We start from the raw sequence: 24,055 nt of genomic DNA, 5'->3' as shown, positions 1-24,055 counted from the left end.
AACAGAAAAACTTGTACCTGAAACCTGAGTGTTTAAAATAGTACCCTTGAATCGAAAACTGTTATGGCAGAAGAACATTTCTGCACCACAAGTGCATGAAATGGAAAGTATGTGTGTGAGGGTACACACCCACACTGTGTTTACAGATATGGCTCCACAATCAACCCTTCCTACACGTTCTTACAGTAGTTGGTCAATACAACCTACTTTGTCATCTTGACTTTTGAACCTAAAGAAGGGCCCAGTATCTCTAGATGGCATCAAACATGATCTGGTTTATGGGTTTGAATGATGTTTACATGCTTGTTTTCACATGGATGCCCAGTTTCCACATGCTCAGGTTTGGAATCTAATTAAACGACATACAGGTTCCACCCCTGTGATCGTTTCCTGACTCATGCAAGGTAACGCTCTGTTGCTATGTGCATGTGATTCCTTTCTCATAAAAGCAACAAAAATGGCACTGGTATTACTTTTACTATAATTTAGCTCTTTGTGCTTTGCATAGGGTTGCCAACCATCCCTTGAAAAACGGAATCGTCCCGTATTTATAAACTAAAGTACACGTCCTGTATTGAGCTGAAAAGGGACGCACTTTGTCCCGTATTACTGTGAGAGTCAGAAAATAGTCATAAGATGCCAATGGAAAATGGCATTGAGCTGTTGAGTTCATAAGTTATTTTTTCTGTTTTACTACAACTGTAGCCTACAGTCATGGCCTTTGAGGCACAAATATGTTTACCAGTTTTCTACAGACTTTCTGTTTGCACTTTTGTTATTGCACTAAAAATGTGCACTATTACAGAATGGATGTTCTGCTTTCTTTCCATTGTTTTATATGAATTTATAAAATTTTAAGTTAAGCAGGACAGGTTTCTGTTTAAGAAAAGATACTTATTTTATTCAGTTCATGTTGTTATTTTGTATTAAGTGAATTGCTGGATAATAATTTGTTTTCCATGTGTTCATGGCATTCAAAAATATGCATCTAATTCAATTCAGGTTCGAGTTAAATCGTTTCACTGACAAAAAAAGGGGCTAAACTAATTCACCACGCCAGGAAGGGTGAAGCTAATCGGGTTGGCCGGCCCTGCAGATGAGGGGTCCCTTGTGTATTTTTCAGGGAGTTGGCAACCCTAGGTTTGCAGTAGATACAGGAGCGATCAAAGTGCACTCCTATTTTGCCAATGTACTGTGCCAGCCATTCGAATATGTACACCCTTTTATCAGTCGGCACATGCTGGGTACTATACTCGATCCACTACGACCAAATGGTTTATACACCCACAACAATCAACAATGAAGCCACATTTGATTTCAAACCACTACATTGTTCAGTCCTAAAATTTCCAAAATATTCCTGGTATCAGCAGTTGGTGCGGCCTCGGGCCTGTGTGGAGCTTTTGGAATGATGTTCTTTCAGATTGCTGGCCTGCATTTCAGCTGTGTGGTTACTCCACTGGGATTGGCTGCATGACCCTGTCTCTCTCCGCCTACTTGGTATCCAGCTGCTTGGCAATTTTCGCAGTTCCTGGTCCTTGCTGAATGCTTTGAAATAGTATTTTAAAGGTGACGCTTTCTTTCATCAGCAAACATTTCTCTTTCAACTAAAGAAAAACACTTGGTTATGTAGCCGCCTCATGCATCAACAGTAGAAAGAGGAGCAGACCTGCTGGTTCCCACAGAAAACTTTATTGTAGTTTGTTAAAATGAACACTGTTCTCAGCCATTCAAGGTTTGAAAACATTAACAAAGTAGAAACACACAAGAAAACTGATGAACAAATGCATTAGAAGCGGACAGTAGGGACCTTAATTTAACATTTTGCGAGTTTTTGAACTAACCAGCGAAAAACTGTCCTCAATCAAAGTCGATGTTACGTTTCCCTTCAACAATGGATGGCAGAAGTCATGTTTTCTCTCTCAGCGTTGAATAGCAGCTGTTGCACAGGCTATAGGCTTGATGTGCATCTTTGTTTTTGGTGAACAACATTAATGTCTTGTTGTCTTTACCGCTTTGTTTGGGTTCAATCTGAGGTCAAGTGCAAGTAATGTAAAGCATTCAAGAGTCCAAAGGCTAGAGCTGCTAGTGGCTATCTTATGTCACTTTTTCTCATAGTGAATTGCAGTGAACTATGTGAAATTATAATTTTTTTTTTCTAAAAACACTGGTATCACCAACAATTTCCTCAGCTTTTTAACGATATGACCTCAATTATTAAACGGGTGAATTAATTATCTTTACTTACCTGATACCAGAATCTTCCCCTGCAGAATATTCTCCAGGATGCTTTGCAAACACCAACAGATGGTGTCATAAACTTAACAAAGAGAATTAGGAAATTTACTTGTCTTATTTAGCTAAGACTTTCAGTTTATGTCCTAGAATGTTTTTGCTTGTCTATTTTCCGTTCCCCAACTCGGCCAGCTCATGTCTGATCCTCTCAGTTGTCTGACAGTAATACAATAGATAAGATCGATACGAGTGTGCACTCAGTTCATATGATATGGTATTATTAGAAAGAATAAAGATTTGTTGATGCAGCTAAAATGTTTCTCCCAACAGGCTGGCTCATTTATATTCTTGCGGAGGGCTACGGCTGTGAGATAAAATTGATCATTTAAAACCAGAATCATTATTTTTCTTCTTATGATGCATTTTCATATTGTAAAAAGCGACATTTTACAAATGAATGAGGGAGGTGAAAGGACCTTCAGTGCACTGCATAAAGGGGGATATACTGTAGCTGTACTGTGTACTTCACTAATTGCAGTTATTTATAGACACTGTTTCCTTGTCACTGTGAAAGTTTGTATTCAGACAAAAGCTAAACTGTAGTTTCAATGGTGTCATTTTCACACCACAAGGAGTTAAACAAAGCAAGCACACCGAAAAAAGCTTAGCCCCTTTGTTTTCCAGATTTGCCACCATGTTATTGATAGACTGCAGCTCCTTTACTGCAATGAATGATTGTGTGATATCCGGGAAGCCCTGTACTTATGTCAAATTTATCAAAGGGTATTTAAGAATAGTTTAAGAAACCATAAGCGGATGCAACTTTAGGTGAGAAGGAATTTTAAGATGTAAAGCTTTTGAATTATGTTTTATACCTGCAAGAATCTTATACCTCTTACCTTTTAGCCTTCGGTATCTTCTAAAGACACATCTGCAAAGGACATGTGGAACAAATGTCTGTTTGAAAATAGATTAAAAAAATGAACAAATCAACAATGCTGCACTGATTGTAAGTTTTATTAGTTCCCCACCTTTGTATGAAGGCTGATAGTTGTTATTGTATATTGTGACACTAAGTAAGTAAATTCTGACTTTAGGAATATCTTTCTTAATGGTGCAGCAAGTAATAGAAACAATATGCACGTCAACTTCTTAGGATGTATTTTTATGGCCTCTCTTTGTACCCGGGATTGAAATGTTTTGCATGCTCGATGGAGCAAAGCACCTTAAGTATGAGGATATAACGTCACATGTTGTCTGGAAAACGTTGTGGTTCAAGAAGTATGAAAACCTTTCACACTAGACTTTGATACAGTTGACACTAAAAGTTAGTTTTTTATACTGATCAAAGTATTTTATAAGCACTTTTATATACGCATTTAGAGCGGAGATTTTATGTTTTAATGTATTGCTTTGTTAAGTTTGTATATTTTTGCGGTTGAATGGTTGAGCTAGTACATGTTAAGTGGCTGTGTAGAGCATCCTGTTGGAAAATGGGGATGAGCTGGATTGGCAACATTTGCACGGTATTATCAAGATAAGAAATGATTTGGGCCGCTCGGTGGCGCAGTGGGTTAAGCGGCGGCTCATATACTGAGGCTACAGTCCTCCTCCTGCAGCGGTCGCGGGTTCGAATCCAGCCCGCGCACCTTTGCTGCGTGTCTTCCCCGTTCTCTCTGTCTACCCCTTTCCAGTCTGCATCTCAATAAAGGGCCACTAGAGCCCAAAAAAATCTTTAAAAAAAAAAAAAAAAGATAAGAAATGATTTACTAAAATCAAGTTAGATCAGTTGGAATTTTATTAATGGAATGTGGTACCTGTCTTAAATCACTGTACGCGTAAACAACTAGAAGAAAGACAGGTTTAAACCATCATATGTGCTGAATAATTAGGGTTTTATGCGTTTAATCATTTACCATTCTTCAAAGTAAGTTAAAACATTTAATTTCAAGGGTTTGTCCTGGCTTTATAAAGTTAAAACATTCCATTGTTTAACACATTTTGGTGTCTATACAATTATTATCTGATAATTCTGTATGCATTATAACAGAACTTAAATAAAAAGTGATTTAACTGTTCACCAGAATCCAGCAAAACGAAAGTGTAGGGATAGGATCAAAGTAGGGGTCATTGTTTCTGGACTTTCAGTTTCGTTGAGGGTGAATTTTGTGTTGTGCTGTAAGTGTGCACACCAGTGTGGCATGTTTGCTCGCCACGTTTGACACAGGACAACGTGGAGGTTGTTGAGTAATTGCATCCAGTGTTTGTGACAAATTACCGCAGGTTGTTTTTACTTAATCCAAAATACCTAAAAAAAAAAAAAAAAAAAAAAAAAAAAAAACTTGCTGTCAATGTGTTTGCTTAATTTTATACAATAATTTTGGTTAGTAAAAATACCCTCTTTATAAATGAGTTGGGTCATTTCTGGAACTGAAAAAGACAAAATGACTAAAACCATTAAAGCAAACATTGACAGCCAGTAACCTGCACATGTTCATGCAGGTTTGCGGTGTATCCTGCAGAAACACAGATGAAAAGATCATTTGTGCTTTAAAATTGTCATGTTTTGAATGGTAAACCATAAGTTATTTAAAATCTTGCTTGTGAATAACAAAAATAAAAAAAGACTCTTGCAGACATTACATACGTCAGTTTGTGCAAGATTGATTAAATCCAGTTTAAAGAACAGCGAGGGTTCTAGTAGATAATCCTGTGCTGCTCCTCGCCCCTCATTACTGTTGGAAGCTTAATAGCCCAGGACATGAAATCAATCCTCAGACTGGAATATTTGCTTTGCTTAAGTCATTCCTGTCGTTTACACACCCGCTAATTGCTAAAGCAATCAGGACATATATTAGTGATGACTCTTCAATTCATCAATTGTATTGGTGTCAGCACCTGAGGAGGTGTGATTAGGACTGAAAATCACGATGCTTGAAGTCTTAATTGAGCACCTGACCTTTTCTGAAAAGGTTTTGAGCTTTCTGTAGCCTTTGGTCGAAATTTTAGTTTCTGGAGACCTGCTGTGGTGTTTTTTTGTCTGTGTGTGTGTTGGGATTGTTTTTTGCCAGTGCTAATACCATAATTTTTCTCTATTTTTCTGTCCATTTAGGTGTCCATATGCTGGTTCCTTAAGCTCAACCATTCCTACAAATGAACCTGCAGCTTCTTCTGTGTAGTTCAGCACCGAGATAGTCCCATCCCCTCAGTGGGGGACGAGGGACTACGGAAACCAGGATGCCCTCGTCTGTAAGGGCAGGGAGCCTGAAGGATCCGGAGGTGGCTGACCTTTTCTTCAAGGACGACCCGGAGAAGCTTTTCTCTGACCTCCGAGAGATTGGACATGGCAGCTTTGGCGCCGTCTATTTTGTATGTTAACTACACCTTAACTCACAATGCACATTTGCTTATATTTGTGTAAAAGAAGCATGGCCATTAAACACTGAAGTTCTATCTGTGTTTGGTATTTTTTGTTTCAATGTATCAGTAAGCTTATATTGCACCAGAGTTTATTACTGATTTTGAAAGTAAAGTAGTTTGTGCTAATACTAAAGATAATTTTTACTAGTCTAATAAGAGTTTTAGTAGCACAGTGGAAATGTGCTTCACCTGAGTTTTCAGATCTTGACCTTAATTCTCAACAATCCCATGCATTGTGTTTAGGTAGAAAGAAATGCTTACTTGGTGAGAAATAAGTTTAAAAATTCAATGTTCAATTGCATGTAATTGTTTGTGTTTTTCCAGGCTCGCGATGTGCGCACAAATGAAGTGGTGGCAATTAAAAAGATGTCCTACAATGGCAAACAGTCTAACGAGGTGAGACAACAGTAACTGCATTTAGATAATGAATCGGACTTTAACATTGTCATGCTGCACAGGAAATGGTTAGAAAACCCAGCAAGGTCCCATGTCTTGCACTGTTGTCATAGTTATGGTACACTCTGGTGATGATTTTAGATTACTTTTTTTTTTTTATTTATTTATTTCATTCATTAAAAAAAAAAACAAACAGTATAATTACAACAAATCTCTTTCCTTGAATGAAAGGGAACAGAAAGAAGACTAAGCTTATTTTATTTGTCCCTTTTTCCTAAGAAATCAAATTTCAATTAATGTAATAATAACATTTTTTTTACAAATTACCCAATTAAAAAAAAAAAAAAAAAACACTTTCCAAGAAACGTAATTTTAAAAAAACCAACAAAAAAACAAAACCAAAACTACAACAAAGTTATAAAATAACACAAAATAGCTGTCCTCAAACACAGATAGTCGTATTCTTTTTTGATTCAAAGAAAAAAAAATATGACTGGTGCTAAAACGAGGGAGAGGAAAAAAAGAAAACCCTAACTTAATAATTATCATGATATTTCTTCATCAAACTAGCTTTTATTATTCTTTTAAATGTAATGTTTGATTTGCATTCTTTGGCTTCTGTATCCAGATTGTTCCATAAACTGATACCTTTTACAGAAACACAACGTTCCATTAATTTTGTTTTTTTTTAAAGATCTTTGTTCCTTTTAAGTTATACTTATTTGATCTCTTTTCAATTTTTTTCTATATATTGATTGGCAACATTTTCTTATGAGCTTTACACATAATTTGCAGAATTCTGTGGTCCACTAATTCAAGAAATTTTAACTTTTTAACTGAAGGAATAATGGATTTGAAGGATGACTATATTGTTTTCTACTAATTATTCTTATGGCTTTTTTTTTGTAAAATGAAAATAGACTGAGTATATTTTTTGCAACCATTTCCCCATACTTCAATGCAATAGGTCAGATATGGCACAATCATAGTGTTATATAAAATATACAATACCTTGTTATCCAGTGAATCTTTTACTTTGTGTAACAGAGCTATTGTTTTTGATATTTTTACCTTTGTATGCTGTATATGTGATTTCCAACACAAATTCTCATCCAGAATGACACCTAGAAACTTTGTTTCCCTTACCCTATTAATTTCAATCAGTGTCTTTGTTCCTATTGCTGAAAATCATGACATGTAATTGATTAATGCATAACCTTTGATGAGAAACCGCCGTACTCATCTTAGTACTTAAAGGTTGCACACACATTTAGTCCTCTCAAGTGCAGGAAGTCAAGCAAATCATTGGCTTATTTAAGTCTCTTTATCTCAACAGAAATGGCAAGACATTATTAAAGAGGTGAAGTTCCTCCAGAGGATCCGTCACCCCAACAGTATAGAATACAAAGGTTGTTACCTCCGTGAGCACACAGCATGGGTGAGTCCTCCACGTACACATTAGATGACAGTATCATCCCCCGTTATACGCCTGCAGTATGAGTGCAGCTTACAAGGTTTTTCTCAACATTTTCCCTTGTTTTTAGCTGGTGATGGAGTACTGTCTTGGCTCAGCCTCTGACCTGCTAGAAGGTGAGCTATAACAGCATTACAGTCCTCCACAAGATGTGATGGTATCCCAGCTCACCAGCTGATGATGATGAAACCTGTGACTATTTTGTTGCCCACAGTTCATAAAAAACCTTTGCAAGAGCTTGAGATCGCTGCCATTACACATGGTGCTCTGCAGGGTCTGGCCTACCTTCATTCCCACAATATGATCCACAGGTAGGGATTTCACATGAGAAGTATGGCTCTCTCTCTCTCTTTCTTACTCTTAAGGAATCTATAAATGCTATATCCACTTATTTATTTTACTGCGGTTCTGAAATGCATATATATGTGTCTCAGGGACGTTAAGGCGGGTAACATCCTGTTGACGGAGCCTGGACTGGTCAAACTGGCAGACTTTGGCTCCGCCTCCATTGCCTCACCTGCCAACTCTTTTGTGGGAACACCATATTGGTAAGAAAAAAGTAAACTTTTTGTTTTTTTTTTAAGTGCTGCGTACGTGTTAAAGTCAGGTTTTTTTTCCCACCTTGAAATTGGTTTGTCTGTAAAGAATTTGTCTCTTTTTGAGTTGAATTAAACTGAAATAGTACTTCTTTATCAAATCAAATCAAATCTACCTTTTATTTGTTAAGCGCTTTTCATACAAAAATAAAAATGCAACTCAAAGCGCTTTACATAAAACATAAAACTTAATAATGCACCCCCCCGCACACACACACACACCCACACACACACAGACAGGCGCAAGCATATTGCGATTCGCACTGCGAGGAAACGGTATCAGGGATCCATCCACGCCAGGAGGTCCCATAACCTGCAACCACAAGGAGGGAGGGAGGGGGGGCTCCACAGAGACCATCCCGGCCCAGGCGGATAGAGGAGTCCACATCACAGCGGTAAAGCCGTGGTGCAGAGCTCCACAACCCTCCAGGCCAGAACCGACCCCCAGGGCGACCCCCTGCAGGCCAGAGTTACTCCCCATGAGGAAACACTGGAGCCAACAGCTACAAGAAAGCAGGAGAAGATAGGCTATGAAGTTAAAATACACACTAAAAGAGTTTAAAAGTACAACATAAAATCCTAAAAGTAGGTCTAGAAAGCAAGACCTGCTAAAACAAGCATAAGAACAACTTAAAACCATAAGACCTGGGTTAAAACAACAAGACCAGCTAGTTTAAAACAAGGTTATACAAGAAAGACTAAAAGGAATCAGTTAAAAGCCAATTTAAAAAGGTGAGTCTTGAGCTTTTAAAAGCATCAACAGTCTCTGCGGGCCTGAGGTTTCCGGCAGGCTGTTCCACAGACGTGGGCCGTAGTAATGAAATGATGCCTCACCGTGGGTTATAGTTCTAACTTTGGGAATGATTAAAAGGCCGGTGCTGGAGAACCTCAGGGTCCACCAGGGTTTATAGGGTAAAAGCAGATCAGACGGAGAAGAAGGTCCCAGACCGTTAAGACATTGAAAAACTAATAAGAGAACCTTTAATCGTCAATGGGAAATGTAGTTGTTAGTTATGTAAGGTGTGTATCTATAAGAAAGTTAAAAGAAAACAAAAAAACATAGTCTAATTGGAAAAATCATGTGGGTGTTGCGTTTGTCGCCCGAGAGCAACTTTAGTGATGATGCAGCAGTGTCGGCACGTGACACAAGTGAACTCTCTCGCTAGACGGCAGGGATGGAAACCTGGATCATCTGAGTCCGTGTAAACCCACACTAGAGTCGGCCGGAACAGGTTGCCATTTTAGAACAACACGACTGTCTAGGACTTTGCATATTAACACACAGACTAAAACTGCCTGTTGACCCATCAAATGCCTTTTTTTTTTTTTTTTTTACTGTGATTGTATGAAGCAGTGGATTCTAGACTGAGACAGGACCTAATCAGAAATAAGTTTATTGCCAAGTAGTTTAATACACACACGGAATTTGTTGTGGGGATTGGTGCAATACAAAAGAACAATTAAAACCAACATGTTGTACATTTTTTTCTTTCAATATTAAAGTACTCATCCACACAAAACACAGAATATAGGTGCATCTTTCTCTTTCATACACACAGGTATTCTTCCGCTGTAGGAAAGAAAGAAAATGTATAATTCTTGTTTGGAATAGGGGATGGTGTTCTTCATTATCTGACAGTTCCCTTCAAATTTGTGGCAGAAAACAAAGAAGTGGGCATGAGTCAGAATCCTGGAGTTTTCTTTGAAAGATGCCTTTTTATTTATCCTTTTTTAAACTCAGTTTTTCTTGTTCACTTCTTCAGGATGGCGCCAGAAGTGATCCTAGCAATGGACGAGGGCCAGTATGACGGGAAAGTGGATATTTGGTCTTTAGGGATCACCTGTATAGAGTTAGGTAGGTGGCAGCACTTCTCTAGTATAAATGAAGCATTTAGTATAACAAATGTGCACAATTTGCTGCGCCTTGAAGTTTTTGTAACTTTTTAATTGTAAGAACAATAAACAACATTAAAGAAAAGTTTAACAAAAAGTTCTGGTGCTCGATCAGGCATGTTTATGACCAAGGAATCGTATAGAGGGTCTGCATTGACGTCACTTCCCCACTGGACCAGCCCCCTTACTGCACTGAGTGGCAAAAACAGCTGTAACTAGTGGAGAAGACGGGATAACAGCCGATTATGGGCTTAAATTAAAGGCAGTTGGACTTGACAGTGACCCGTACAGTTACCCCAAGAACCAGTGGTCCATGGACATTAATATTTGGCCATGAATCCAGTTTCCTGATACATATGTGTATTTCTACGCAGGGGAAATACACGAAGCAAAGCTTGAAGGCTTACAAAAGTCTTGACGCTTGGTCCGACTTCAAGGCAGGATTTGTTGTAGAAATTAAAGTGATGAGGACACCGAACTTTATGATTTGACCGTTTAACGTTAGCTACCCAAAAATCCAACATTACCTGATACAAAATGGGAACCACAAATCCACGTTTCGGTGCCTGGAATCCAGTTGTTTCTGTGAATTGCAGCGATCCATTTGTCTCTCTTAAGCTTATTTTTCGGCAGTCTGTAAAACGATAACTCAGATTTCTTGCTAAATCTATGAGTACAGTCGATCCCACAACAGCTCTTTCCCGTTTTAGATGTTTTCCAGTTGCTCAAACTGAAAGTTTACACTGCCACTCAGTCTTTCTGACACTCAGTCTTTCTGACACTCAGTGGGCGTAACCCGCTGTGAAGTCGCATCTGTGACGTCATGTACATTCCCTCTATTAGATGTAGAATCGTATTTTGTCTTCGTATCAAGTTTTGAGCTGCAGCTTTAATCTTTCGGGTACATATATCTCTAGCCTTGTAATTTCATGAGCAGGAATCCATACTGAGTTGTCATTTCTGTTCTAGCTGAAAGGAAGCCTCCGCTGTTTAACATGAATGCAATGAGTGCCTTATACCACATAGCACAGAATGAGAGCCCCACGCTGCAATCCAGTGAATGGTGAGGTTTTCCTCTCACACCCTTCCACACAAACACTTTAACTTGTGTAGCGTAATGCTAGCCTTACTTAGTTGCAACAATGAGAAATGTAATGTAAATAGGATATGTAGTTACTGTGCAGTTTTGTATCGAGGCTAATGGAGCCACTTTAAAGGAGACCTATTATGAAAAACAAGTTTTCTCTTGCTTTAACATATATAAAGTGGTCTCTTCTCATCCTGCCAACGCAGAAAAAATCAAAAGCTTGTTTTTAAGATATTCAAGGCCTGTTTAAAATAGGTATTAAATGCCATAATAGGTCTCCTTTAAGTTGAAAAGCACTATAATTCCCATTTTGGACTTGATGTTTCCTTTTGCTACAAGCTCTCTACAGGTTTCTGTTTGTGCTGAACCTCTATCTTGTCATCTTTTCTTGCAGGACGGATTATTTTAGAAACTTTGTCGATTCTTGCCTTCAGAAAATCCCCCAGGACAGACCACACTCTGATGACATGTTGGGTGTAAGTGCTCACACGTACTTCACACTGCTGCACACAAATGGAGAGCAGGGTCAGTGTGTTAAGACCGACAAAGCACTGTGGTGGTAATTCTCTCTTTGATGTTGGCGCTCAATTCTGGCCTCCATAAGCTTCTATTTTGATTCAGTAATCCCCTTCTTCCGGAGACACACACACACACACACACACACACACACACACACACACACACACACACACACACACACACACTCTCTCTCTTATACATACAACTAAATGATGCACAGACGCATGCACAGATTGTCTGTGTAAAGACAACACAGATGTAATTACTGTAGTGATCATCTTCTGCGGCCATCGTTGGGAGACCGAGCAGCTGTCCCTTAGCCCACTAATGCACTCGCTGCTGCTAATGGAAGTTTTCCTTTGGGTGTGGAAACACTGAGCACTTTCTTCTTTAAATGTTAAGGCCCACAACAGTATCTGTGTGTCTCAACTAAAATAAGAACTTTTTCCATGTGGTTTTTATTGCCTCATAAAGTTGAGTCCAGGAATTAATTTCTGTTAATTAGATAGACAGGAACTGTTTCCTTCTCCTACCCGAAAGCAAAGCATTGACGTTGGAGCCACACAGATGTTACAAATAACACATTTGATTCAGTACAGTTGGATTCAATTCGATAATACTTTTATAAAACTGGCTGACAAGAACGGCACAATGTCCCTTCCAGGATTAATAAAGTCACTGTACACTCATTGTGGCCGGTTATACCTGTTGGTCGGAGTCCTCTCAGTGGTCTGGACTGTGGCAATCCCGAGGAAGTCTAACTGAGGATGTTGTTGTGTCGGGAATGTGCAGTGTATATATATATATTTTTTTTTTCATAGTTCTTTTTATTGATTTTCACTTTCACATAATCAAAACATTAAACATTCCCTCCCCACAGCGAACTTCCCTTAGCCCTGCTGTCACTCAATGATGTTAGGCTTACTCTGCTTACTGAAAGTTTACAACATATATAACAAAAATGTCCAGAGTGAGAAACCGATTGATACAAGGCACTTGGGGAAACACAGTATAGTTGAAAACTAAAACGGATTGTAGAAGCAGCGTGACAAGGCCTGAGACGTCGGCAACCAAATACGGGAATCTGTCAAAAATGAACTACTACACTTGTGTGGAGGGTTTACCAAAAAAGGTCTCCACACTTAAAAAAAAAACGTCTTTTTAGAGCTGCATAGTGCAGTGGTTCTCAAATGGGGGTACGCGTACCCCTGGGGGTACGTGAGATTTTAAAATATACATATATATTTAAAAAGTAGCATCCATGCAAAAATCCTTTAAAAATAAATATTTCATAAATAATTGAGGAAAATATAAGTCTAAATTCATAAAATGAATTTTATCTTCAGGACTAGGCTATTCAACTTATAATCCTAAAACCGCAGAGTATCCCCCACACCAGGATGGTTCCACCTAACCTGTCAATCACCTGGCTTCACCTGTCAATCACTTGGACCAACGATGGAGTCGTGGTTGAAGCGTAGCAGCAATATTTTTATCTTTAATAAATCAGTTACTGATGGCACAGTGCTCTGTTTTAGGTCTTTTTTTTTACAACCAAAAGTGCTTTGCGCTGGTTAGGGGGTACTTAGCTGAAAAAATATTTCACAGGGGGTACATCACTGAAAAAAGGTTGAGGACCACTGCCGTAGTGTATACCTGATTTTCTCCAATGTCAAATTTGACAGCACATCCCTTATCCAGTGGGAAACTGAGGGTGGGACGGCCTCCTTCCACCCCAAGAATATCAGGCAGTGTACCAGGAGGGCAGTAAAAGTAATTGCTTTGTGTCCCCCTACAGGTAGCTTCATCCCGTCAGGAATAAACCCAAATACAGACACCAGAGGGTTTGGGTCGAGTTTAACTTTAGCTTCAAAGATAGCCTTCCAATACCCCTTTAACTTCAGACAGAGCCAAAACATGTGGATTAATGTCGCGTCCTCCAATTTACATCTGTCACATATAGGGTTAATTTGTGGATATATTTTAGACAATTTTGCTTTTGAAAGGTGCACCCTGTGTATCACTTTAAATTGGACTAGTGAGTGTCGTGCACACATCAAAGACGAGTGAACTCTTTTCACAATCTTTGACCAGGTTCCATCATCTACTGATGTTTGGAGGTCTTCTTCCCAAGCAATCCTGATTCTAGCCAAGGAAGGAGAGTCTAATTCTGAGAATAGCCCGAGTATTTGTGAGATTGCCCCCTAAGGGAATGTGCACTTTTGTTGTGTTTTGTAACATTTTCCTTAAACACACAGGGGGGTCTATTCCTTATGTTCCTTATGTTTCCAGACCAGGTTTCCAGTCAGAATTCCATCATTTAAAACTCAGCTCTTCATTAACACTTAATGTTAAAATCTTCTATCCATCCATTTTTCTACACCGGTTTAATCCTTTAAAGTGTTTTTAAAGATAGTTCCTGTCCTGCCCTTCAGCACGCGTTTCTGCAGCGTGAACGTCCAGATTCTGTGCTGATGGATCTCATTCAGAGAACTAAGGATGCCGTGCGGGAGCTGGATAACTTGCAGTACCGCAAGATGAAGAAGATCCTCCTTCAGGAGGTTACCAACGGACCCACAACGGAAACCCAGGAGGGAGAGGAGGTGTGTGAATATCTGCACATTCAAGTCCAAGAATTTGATTTCAGATATGATGGAAATGCGTTTGTCACTTTTCTTTAGAAAAAATAATGAAGCATACGTTGGTTTGTGTGCATGTCTCTTTCCATCCGTGTGTCTTGGTCTTTCTCGTGTTCCCTCTCTGTCCCTCTCTTCCGCCCTGGCTGTCTATCTCTGTGCACTTTCCGCTCTCCTCCAGGAAGTGGAACCGGGCGGAGGCCGCACGGGAACGGTGAACAGTGTGGGCAGCAATCAGTCCATCCCCAGCATGTCCATCAGCGCCAGCTCCCAGAGCAGCTCCGTCAACAGCCTGAACGAAGCGGCCCAGGACAGTCGCAGTGAGCTGGACCTGATGGAGGGAGACCACACGGTCATGTCCAACAGCTCCGTCATACACCTCAAACCGGTGGGTCCATTCAAACCAGTATCTTTTGGCGCTTTTCCACTAGTACCTACTCAGCACGACTCGACTCGCCCTCGTTTGTTTTTAGACACCCAGATCAGAAGTAGGAGGTTGGAGTGAAGCTGCTGTGACGTATTTGATTGTGTGATCTAAACGAAGAAGACAACACTAAAGATGTAGAACCTGGAGGAGATGATAGATGTGCTGCTGGGTCTGTGGTTTGTGTTTGATATCAAGTAAAAAAATGAGAGTGAAAGAAGCTTCAAGCAGCGGCGCTTTTTTTTGTTAGTTTGTCTCTGCGCTGCTGAAAAGTCAGCTGGAGCCGTGAGCAGCTATGAAGTGACAGAGCTCCTGGTGGATCTTGTCGTTCCTTATCGCCCGTCTACATCCCTTTTTAATTCTCTCGTCAGCCACCAGGTTTATGAACATCTGCACCTCAGAGTTGGATCATGAAACAGACTTTTGCGCTGCCATTGCCCGTTGAATAAAATGAACAAGAAGCCGCGAGTCACTCTTGCACTGATTCCCGCTTCCTGATTCAAACGTCTGACGGCCCCCGGACCAATCGGTGGCCTGTAGTGTGATGATATCAGATACAGGGCAGACTCAGCTGCTTAGAACCTCGGCAGAATAGTTACAGAAAAAGTATCTACTCTGCACGCCTCCACCCCTAGTGTAAAAGCGCAAAACCGGGGCGTGGCGAGTCGCGCTGAGTAGGTACTAGTGGAAAAGCGCCATTTGTCAACTTGATTTGATACTTGGGTTCTTTTTTGATCAAAGTCTTTTTATTAGTTTTTTTTTATCATTATAATAAGACCATACAGTCAAACAAGAAAAGAGAAACAAAAACAAGGAGAAAAAAAAAACCAAGCAAAATAACCCCCAAAAACCAGACATAAAAAAATAAATAACATATATTGCCAAATAATCATCAAACACAGGGCCAATATAAATGAAAATGAATGAAAACCTTTACATTATATAATCAGCATCCATACCCTCCACAAAGTTCAGAAAAGGCTGGCAGATCCTATAAAGGGGGGCGGCAGTAGCTCAGGTGGTAGAGCGGGTCGTCCAATGATCGGAAGGTTCGAATCCCGCTCTGTCCCAGTTTGCTGTCGTAGTGTCCTTGGGCAAGACACCTTACCCACCTTGCCCCGTGTGAATGTGTATGAATGTGTTTGAATGTTGGTGGTGGTCGGAGGGGCCGTTAGGCGCGATATGGCAGCCACGCTTTTCCAGTTTGAGATGACCCATGGTAGAGCAGAGTCTTTCCATTTAAACAGAATCAGTCTCCTAGCCAGGAGGGAACAAAAGGCCATCATGTTGGTTTCCCGCTGCATAAGTAGAGGAGAGTCCACAGGAGCCAAACAGCAATATATGGTGACGGCTCGATCGTTCTCCCACATATTGTGGCAAAAGTCTCAGATGTTTTGCCAAAATAAATAAAGTTTAGGACAAGTCCAAAACATGTGCAGAAGAGTAGCAGGGCCCAGCTGCATCTATCACATGTGGGATCTATATCAGCATTGATCCTTGAGCGCTTGACCTTAGACCAGTGTAAACGATGGACTATTTTGAACTGGATGACAGCAAACCTTAGACATATAGAGGATGAGAAAATAATCTTAATTATTTTCTGCCAGGTTTCTTCTGGGATTGCCTCATCAAAGTCAGTCTCCCACTTACTTTTAAGGAGGTTTAAAGCTGTCTGATTGTGTGTGTTGAGGTGATCATAAATCAGGCCGATAGCCCGCTTTGTGGTTGATTTCCAAGTAAAAACTGCATCTAACAGAGAATTGGGAGGGGACATTGGGAAGCAATCTGAGTTCGAGGTTACAAAGTTCTGGAGCTGCAGATGCCTATAGAAATGCGATCTGGGAATATTGTACGTCTGCACCAACTGCTCAAAAGAGGAAAAAGTGCCATTAGTGTAGAGATCAGACGGTGAGATCAAACTGATACTTGGGTTCTTGTTAAGAGTTTTTGGTCTCTTCCTTTAAGTTTAATAATGTCTTTTGTTTGTATTTTTCTCTGGATAGATTGAACCCATAACACACATTATTTGTTCTTTTAAATTTTAGCACCATATTTACAATACCCTTAAAAGCAAAACTAACCAGGTCCCCCTGTGTTTTGTGTCTAAACAACCCGTTTCCTGTCCACACCAACATCATTTTTTTTGTTTGTTTGTGGTACCTACTAAAGTGCAGCGACGCCTCGGTTGTTTCCAGACAGCACAGCCTGTCTTGTCTTGCAAATTGTCGTAAAATGCCACTGCTTCTGTAATTTCCTCTCACCAGTGGCCTGTTTTGGCATAAAGATTGATGCTGGGAGGTGAGGCAGCTTATGAGGAAAGCATTTTTCTATTCAGCTCCATGCTTTATGTTCAGTTTGTTGTGCTGCTGTTTTAAAATAATGTTACACAAGGTGGGTAGTTCCATGCCAGCAAGACGGCCATTTCCATACAATAACCTTTCAACCTTTGTATGGTGTGATTGTAACTACTCCTGATCGTCTGTTACGGCTGCTGTTACGTGAGCTTGTTGTTGACCAGCAGACTTAGACGTGCAGGTCTGTTCCAGAAAACGGTAACGATACAGAATTGCTGACGCTGGCTTTCAAGCTGAGGGAGTATTCCATTTTGCAGTTAAAGTATATGTTTCTCATCGTTCAAAAAGTCAACGTAGTCCGATTTATTTTTTATTTTTTTCTTCCCCCTGTATATCACTCAGCTCTGTGATGTGCTGAAGGTTTTCTGTGCACATTTATAAACTTTATAAGATAAAATGTTAATATTGTTGTCTTCTGTGTCCAGGAGGAGGAGGAGAGTCTCTCTGGGGAGCCGGCAGCCAGCGTCGAACCTACTGAGCCTCAGGCGACGCCAACTCCGCCCCCGAGAAAGCACTACCGCAACAGGGAGCACTTTGCTACCATACGCACAGCATCCCTGGTGAGATCACACTCACCGACTCGTTCATCTATTCCTATTGCTAACTTCATTTTAATAGGAGCTGAGCAACAGCAAGGGCGCCACACCGTTCACAACAGAATGAAAACATGTAGTAGTATTATAATACACTGCATGAATTTAGGTAGACATCGTGGTCACCAATGTACTAGGGCTGGGTATCGATTCAAATGTCAAGATTCGATTCCGATTCTTAAGATTCAGAATCGATTATCATGATTCGATCCGATTCGATATTGATTTGGCTTAGTGTTAATAAAATGTTTTTTGAGCTGTTGCCTGAATTATATGACTGTAAAATAACTAGTGAAATAATAATTTCACAATAATTATTGTGAAATCACTAGGAAATAAATAACTCAAACAGGCCTTTCAATATCAATTTAAAGTGCAAAAAAGAAAGAAATTGCAACAGTTCATGCAGTAAACAAATCTAATTTATTCTGTCACCACACACACATATTGCCATGAAGCACCTGGCATTTTTCAGAAGTGTCATGACAAACTGTGTGTCCGACTATTGGGATTAAAGTTCACCTGGCGAAAATGATGAAAAAAAAAAATCGATCTTTAGACATAAGAATCGATTTTTAGGAATTAATATGAGAATCGATTTAGAATCGGAAAATCGATTTTTTTTCAACACAGGCCTACAATGTACACACGGACTTGACTTATTGAATCTGCTGCTTTTAAATTCACTGATTCAAAACAAAATGACTGTCATCTATTTCTTTTGGGGGGGGCACTTTAGTTTTTTTTCTTCATTTGAAGACTTCACAGGCCAGATTTACATGGCACACACGTCTTAAACCCCCCGTCTAGTCCAAGTAGACCCTGCTGACATGATGATGGGTTCCCCTCTTGCAGGTGACCCGAGAGATGCAGGAGCATGAGCAGGACTCAGAGCTCAGGGAGCAAATGTCAGGGTACAAACGCATGAGGCGGCAGCATCAGAAACACCTGATGGCCCTGGAGAATAAGCTGAAAGGTGAGATGGACGAGCACAGGCTGAGGCTGGACAAAGAGCTGGAGAGTCAGAGGAACATCTTCACCCAGGAGATGGAGAAACTGCTGAAAAAACACCAGGCCACTCTGGAGAAAGACGTATGTTAACAGTTGATGTAAAATAGATAGAATAGAAAGAGCTTTTTGCACTAACAGCAAATAATTTGTTTTCGAAGCTTCTTCCAATAATTTAATGAATATTTATGTTTCATAAAGCTTAAAACGTTCAACAACGACGAGAAGAAATTCCAGCAGCACATCCAGGTTCAGCAGAAAAAGGAGCTCAGCAGCTTTTTGGAGTCACAGAAGCGGGAGTATAAACTACGCAAGGAGCAGCTCAAAGAGGTAACGCATGTATTCATGCCCTTGTCATGTTTTTTGTTTGTCTGTTTTAAAGAGTTTCTCAGTATAATGTGTAGGTGTGAACTAGAAGAATGAACTAGACCGACATGAGGATCTGGCAGTATGATAACCTTCAGCACATATCTCATGATATTGCAATGGCAGTTCTAACATGTATTTTCGACTGGAGAGCAATGCTGCAGAGAGATTCTGAGATTTCAGTGTTGTGTCTAACGTTAGAGCAAGCTAGTGAATGTTAGCGAATGAATTGGCCTGACTACATGCGCTGGTCGTGATGGTTACGTTGAACCTGTATGTTTTTCACGCCTACAATTGACTAAATGTTTCATCTCTGGCTGGTTCGGTCACTGATGACAAATATCTGGACGTGAGATTTTGAAGCCAGTGTGTGTTTTGAGCGGCGTGTTTGTTTTCCTTGAACATAAAAATGCTGGATAGAAACGTGTGCGCGAGCACCTCCAACCTCCAACCCACGGTGTATTATGAATGTAGCGATGAATCATGCTTGCAAAAGCTGTACTAGTCATAGGGCCCGTTATAGCGACGGGCACCGTTATACCGAACTAAATGATGCCTTTGCCAGGAACTGAATGAGAACCAGTCGACTCCCAAAAAAGAGAAGCAGGAGTGGCTGTCCAAACAGAAAGAAAACATCCAGCACTTCCAAGTGAGTATTTCTGAGATGATGAGATCACTTCAAGAACTAATGAGGATTTTTCTGTCTGTCGGTTTCCTGCTTCAACACACCTGATATAAATGAATGGATTGATTTGATTTGATTTGAGTTTTTACCCTTTTATGAACCTCGACTCAGGAGGTTTTATACAAAACAAAACTAATAATTTGGGTTCAAACATTGAAAAAGAATGGATATATTGGACAAGTAACAAGTAAGCAAAGACAAAAAAACAAAGACGAAAACAAAACTAAAAAATATACTATAAATTGCAAGAAGTGATAAATTAAGTGGTTCTTGGCAACAGACTGTACAGCGCGGAGAGCAGAGGTTAAGAGTAGGGTGTGTAAAAAAGAGAAAAATTAATAATTTTGGATCCAGATCAGCCTGTCAACACAAGGCTGTTAGTGACACATTCACTTGAACCAGTTGTGTTGGAGCAGGGAAATGTCTAAAACATGCAGGGTGATGGACTAATATAATGATATCATCTTCCAGAAACCCAGATCATCAGCTTATTCATTATCAATTTGTACACAGAACATATTTAACACCTCGCAAGCTTTACCATGTGAATATCCTGGTCAGCTCTTTATGTACATGATGTTCTCAGAATAAACCAGGAACCTTCATGCATATGATCTGGGAATGGGAACCTGTTGCAAACTTCTGGCAACAGGTTGCAACTGCATTATCCTCGATCACAGTACAGAATATGCCAGTAAACCCTCAAACACTTATTTTAAATAATTTATCCACAATTAATGCTTCACTATGTCAAAAACGAGTTTTGCTTGCTGGCCTAACAGCAGCAAAAAAGATAATTGCAGTAAGATGGAAACCACCACACACTTAACATCTATCTGGAAATATCTACAGCCCCAATCCTTAATGCAAAACAATAAAATATTTTATTTGGTATATTGCAGCAGATCAAATTAAAGCCAAACTTGAAAGATGTATTTAAAATTGACATAGACTACCTTGTTGCAGCTACAGTCCAGTTTTTGATATTATTTTACTTTATTTTGTCCTTTTTTTTGTTTGTTTGCTTGTTTTTTATTGTCGTATTATCTTTTTTTTCTGTTTTCCTTATTATTAATTGTTTTCATCGAATGCTTAGGTCTGAGGGGTGGGTTTGGAAGGGGGTGAGAATATGTGTATAATGTTTGTTTAACATCATTGTGGATGCCACCATTTATAATAAAAAAAAAGATGAAATATAAATAAAAACATTTGATCATTTAAAAAAATAAAATCATGCAGGGTGATGGATCTGAAAGACCGGAATCAGGGACCAGGGCAGAAGACACTAAAACATTAGCAAAACTTGTCTTTTCTTTAGTTTGAGGTGTGAAATATGAGTTTAGTAAGTTGATATTTTGAATTCCAGGCAGAGGAGGAGGCCAACCTCCTGAGGAGACAGAGGCAGTACCTGGAACTGGAGTGTCGTCGCTTCAAACGCAGGATCCTCATTGCAAGACATAATGTTGAGCAGGATCTGGCAAGAGAGGTTGGCAGACACACAAGACAAGCAGACACCACCGCCAACCTTTCGCTTTATTCTTGTTCATTTGTTTCACCGTTCTTACTCATCTTGGGTTTTTCAGGAGTTGAACAAGCGGCAGACGCAGAAGGACCTGGAACACGCAATGCTGCTCAGGCATCACGAGTCGATGCAGGAGCTGGAGTTCAGGCACCTGGGGACGATCCAGAAGGCCCGGGCCGAGCTGATCCGGACCCAGCACCAGACGGAGCTCACCAACCAGCTGGAGTACAACAAGAGGAGGGAGCGGGAGTTGAGGCGCAAGCACGTCATGGAGGTCCGGCAGCAGCCCAAGAGCCTCAAGGTCGGTGTCCCTAAACGCTGCTCTGCTGCTGACCTCCTGGGAAACCATCCCCACTAAACATCACGCCCCCGCCCCCATTAGGACTTCTTTTCCTTTCTTTCTTTCTTTCTTTCATTCAGAAAAACAAAACAGTTCAATATAATTACCGGTACAACAAATCTCTTTCCTTGAATGAAAGGGAACAGAAAGAAGACTAAGTTTATTTTATCTGTCCCTTTTTCCTAAGAAATCAAATTTCAATTAATGTAATAATAATTTTAAAAAAAAAGCACTTTCCAAGAAACGTAATAATAGAAAAAAAAAAAAACTACAACAAAGTTATAAAAAAACCCAAAATGGCTGTTGTCAAACACAGATGGTTGTATTCTTTTTTTGATTCAAATAAAAGAAATGACAATGGTGCTAAAAAGAGAGAGAAAAAAAGGAAACCCACCTAACGTAACAATTATCATGATATTTCTTCATCAAACTGGCTTTTATTATTCTTTTAAATGTAATCTCTGATTTGCATTATTTGGCTTCTGTATCCAGATTGTTCCATAATCTGATACCTTTTACAGAAACACAATGTTCCATTGATTTTGTCCTGAATTTTGTTTTTTTTAAAGACCTCTGTTCCTTTTAAGTTATATTTATTGTATTATTTTATTTATTTATATTTATACTTATTATTTCAATTTTTTTCTGTATATTGATTGGCAAATTTTCTTATGATCTTTCCACATAATTTGCAGAATTCTGTGGTTCCACTAATTCAAGAAATGTCAACAGTTTTAACTGAAGGAATAATGGATTTGAAGGATGACTATATTGTTTTCTATATGTATTGTATTTCTGTTCCTTCTTTAGTCAAAGGAGCTTCAGATTAAGAAGCAGTTCCAGGACACGTGTAAAACCCAGACCAGGCAGTACAAGGCTCTCAGGAACCATCTGCTGGAGACCACGCCCAAGTCTGACCACAAGGCTGTGCTGAAGAGGCTGAAGGAGGAGCAGACCAGGAAGCTGGCCATCCTGGCCGAGCAGTACGACCACTCCATCAACGAGATGCTCTCCACGCAGGCTGTGAGTCACTCCACGGCAAACGTTACATTAAATACATTACATACAGGAAACATTTTCTACCAGGTGATGGAAGATTTAGAAAGTGGCAAGGCAAGTTTATTTGTGTAGCACAATTCAACACAAGGTAATTCAAATTGCTTTACATCAACATTAAAAGCGGCAAGACACAATTAAACAGTAAATAACAAATAAAATGAACTAAAATTATAAGAAAAGAGGTAAAATTATAAAAAGCACAAGTTGTTCAGGTACACATCTCATTCTTTCAATGGCAAGAATTACGTTTCTATACGGTCAAAACGTACAAAGACCGGGTCAAATACAGTATTACAAACGTAATCTGTAACAATTCGTACGGTGAATTAAACCAATTTGACAATTCTATGCCACAAAGTCTGTTGGAAGTGGAAAAAATACAGATGTAAATGATTACTCAGAATTTTCTTTTTAGAGGATTTTTTTAATGTTGCTTCAATGCAAAGCAGCGCAGGGGATCATATGTAAATTTTGTTGCCTTTTTTAAGCTGTGAAATTAAATTTTTTTGGAGCAAACAATTGAGACACATCTTGTTACCGATGTTGGATTATCAAAGGAAATGTTTGAGTCGTGAAGGATGGAGATTAGATGTTCTATGGTGAATCCCTTCACTGAGAATCCAGTTAACTTTAATTTCAGAAAGTGTAGCCCACATTACTGTATATCTCACTGACATGAGGCTAAAAACAAATCAGGGTGCAGGTAAGGAAACGTCCATGTATGTTTTCTCCTCAGCTGCGGTTGGATGAGGCTCAGGAAGCGGAGTGTCAGGTTCTGAGGATGCAGCTGCAGCAGGAGCTGGAGCTGCTCAACGCCTACCAGAGCAAGATCAAGATGCAGACGGACGCTCAGCACGACAAGGAGAGGAGGGAGCTGGAGCAGAGGGTTTCCCTGCGGAGGGCTCTGCTGGAGCAAAAAGTAAGCCCCCCCCCCCCCAGATCTTACTTTCCTAGGCATCTTCATATATTTTTTTTAGAATTAATGCTTACTGTAGTATTCTGGTGGTACGGAAGAGTATTAGGGCCAGGCAGGAGAAAAATAAAAATCATATTTTAGAGGAAGAATTGTGTTTTTTTTTCATTAAGCACTTCAAGAAAAAAGTTGAAATAATGTCGGGAATAATGTTGAAGTACAATTTCGAAAAAAAAAGTCAAAATGTCGAGAAAAAAGTCAAAATTTCGTGAATAAAGTTGAAATGTTGAGGAAAAAAGGTGAAATTTCAACTTTTTTCTCAAAATTGTATTTCAACATTAATCTTGACATTTCGACTTTTTTCTCGACATTTCGACTTTTTTCTTGAAAATATTTTTTCTCTGATGTACTGGTGGTGATGTTTTGCAGTTATATCTTCAAACATTCTTTGGAAAACACCCTTTCCTTTTTTACCCATTTTAATAGTGCTAATTTAGAGGAAGAATTTTTTTTTTTCATTAAACACTTCGAGAAA

General features: G+C 39.6%; 1 protein-coding gene across 2 annotated transcripts in view; it reads left to right on the top strand.

Annotated features, from left to right (window-relative positions):
• Positions 1-24,055, top strand: part of taok1b (TAO kinase 1b) — a 377,870-nt gene that overhangs the window by 349,407 nt on the left and 4,408 nt on the right. Inside the window, exons 2-20 of one of the 2 annotated variants that reach the window (XM_061739765.1) lie at positions 5,348-5,604; positions 5,980-6,051; positions 7,388-7,489; positions 7,596-7,641; positions 7,740-7,836; positions 7,960-8,073; positions 9,885-9,976; positions 10,984-11,077; positions 11,496-11,577; positions 14,056-14,223; positions 14,438-14,644; positions 17,460-17,594; positions 18,483-18,719; positions 18,837-18,965; positions 19,567-19,650; positions 21,053-21,172; positions 21,270-21,509; positions 22,359-22,571; positions 23,344-23,526. In XM_061739765.1, the coding sequence (XP_061595749.1) occupies positions 5,473-5,604; positions 5,980-6,051; positions 7,388-7,489; positions 7,596-7,641; positions 7,740-7,836; positions 7,960-8,073; positions 9,885-9,976; positions 10,984-11,077; positions 11,496-11,577; positions 14,056-14,223; positions 14,438-14,644; positions 17,460-17,594; positions 18,483-18,719; positions 18,837-18,965; positions 19,567-19,650; positions 21,053-21,172; positions 21,270-21,509; positions 22,359-22,571; positions 23,344-23,526 (2,547 nt within the window). In that variant the 5' untranslated portion in view covers positions 5,348-5,472. Of the gene's footprint in view, positions 1-5,347; positions 5,605-5,979; positions 6,052-7,387; positions 7,490-7,594; positions 7,642-7,739; positions 7,837-7,959; positions 8,074-9,884; positions 9,977-10,983; positions 11,078-11,495; positions 11,578-14,055; positions 14,224-14,437; positions 14,645-17,459; positions 17,595-18,482; positions 18,720-18,836; positions 18,966-19,566; positions 19,651-21,052; positions 21,173-21,269; positions 21,510-22,358; positions 22,572-23,343; positions 23,527-24,055 lie in introns of both variants that reach the window. The other variant, XM_061739766.1, reaches the window with a different exon arrangement.

This window comes from Cololabis saira, chromosome 14, assembly GCF_033807715.1.
Source record: "Cololabis saira isolate AMF1-May2022 chromosome 14, fColSai1.1, whole genome shotgun sequence".
Taxonomy (NCBI): Eukaryota; Metazoa; Chordata; class Actinopteri; order Beloniformes; family Belonidae; genus Cololabis; species Cololabis saira.
The sequence above is the reverse complement of the archived record's forward strand: the minus strand, read 5'-3'. Positions and strand labels throughout refer to the sequence as shown.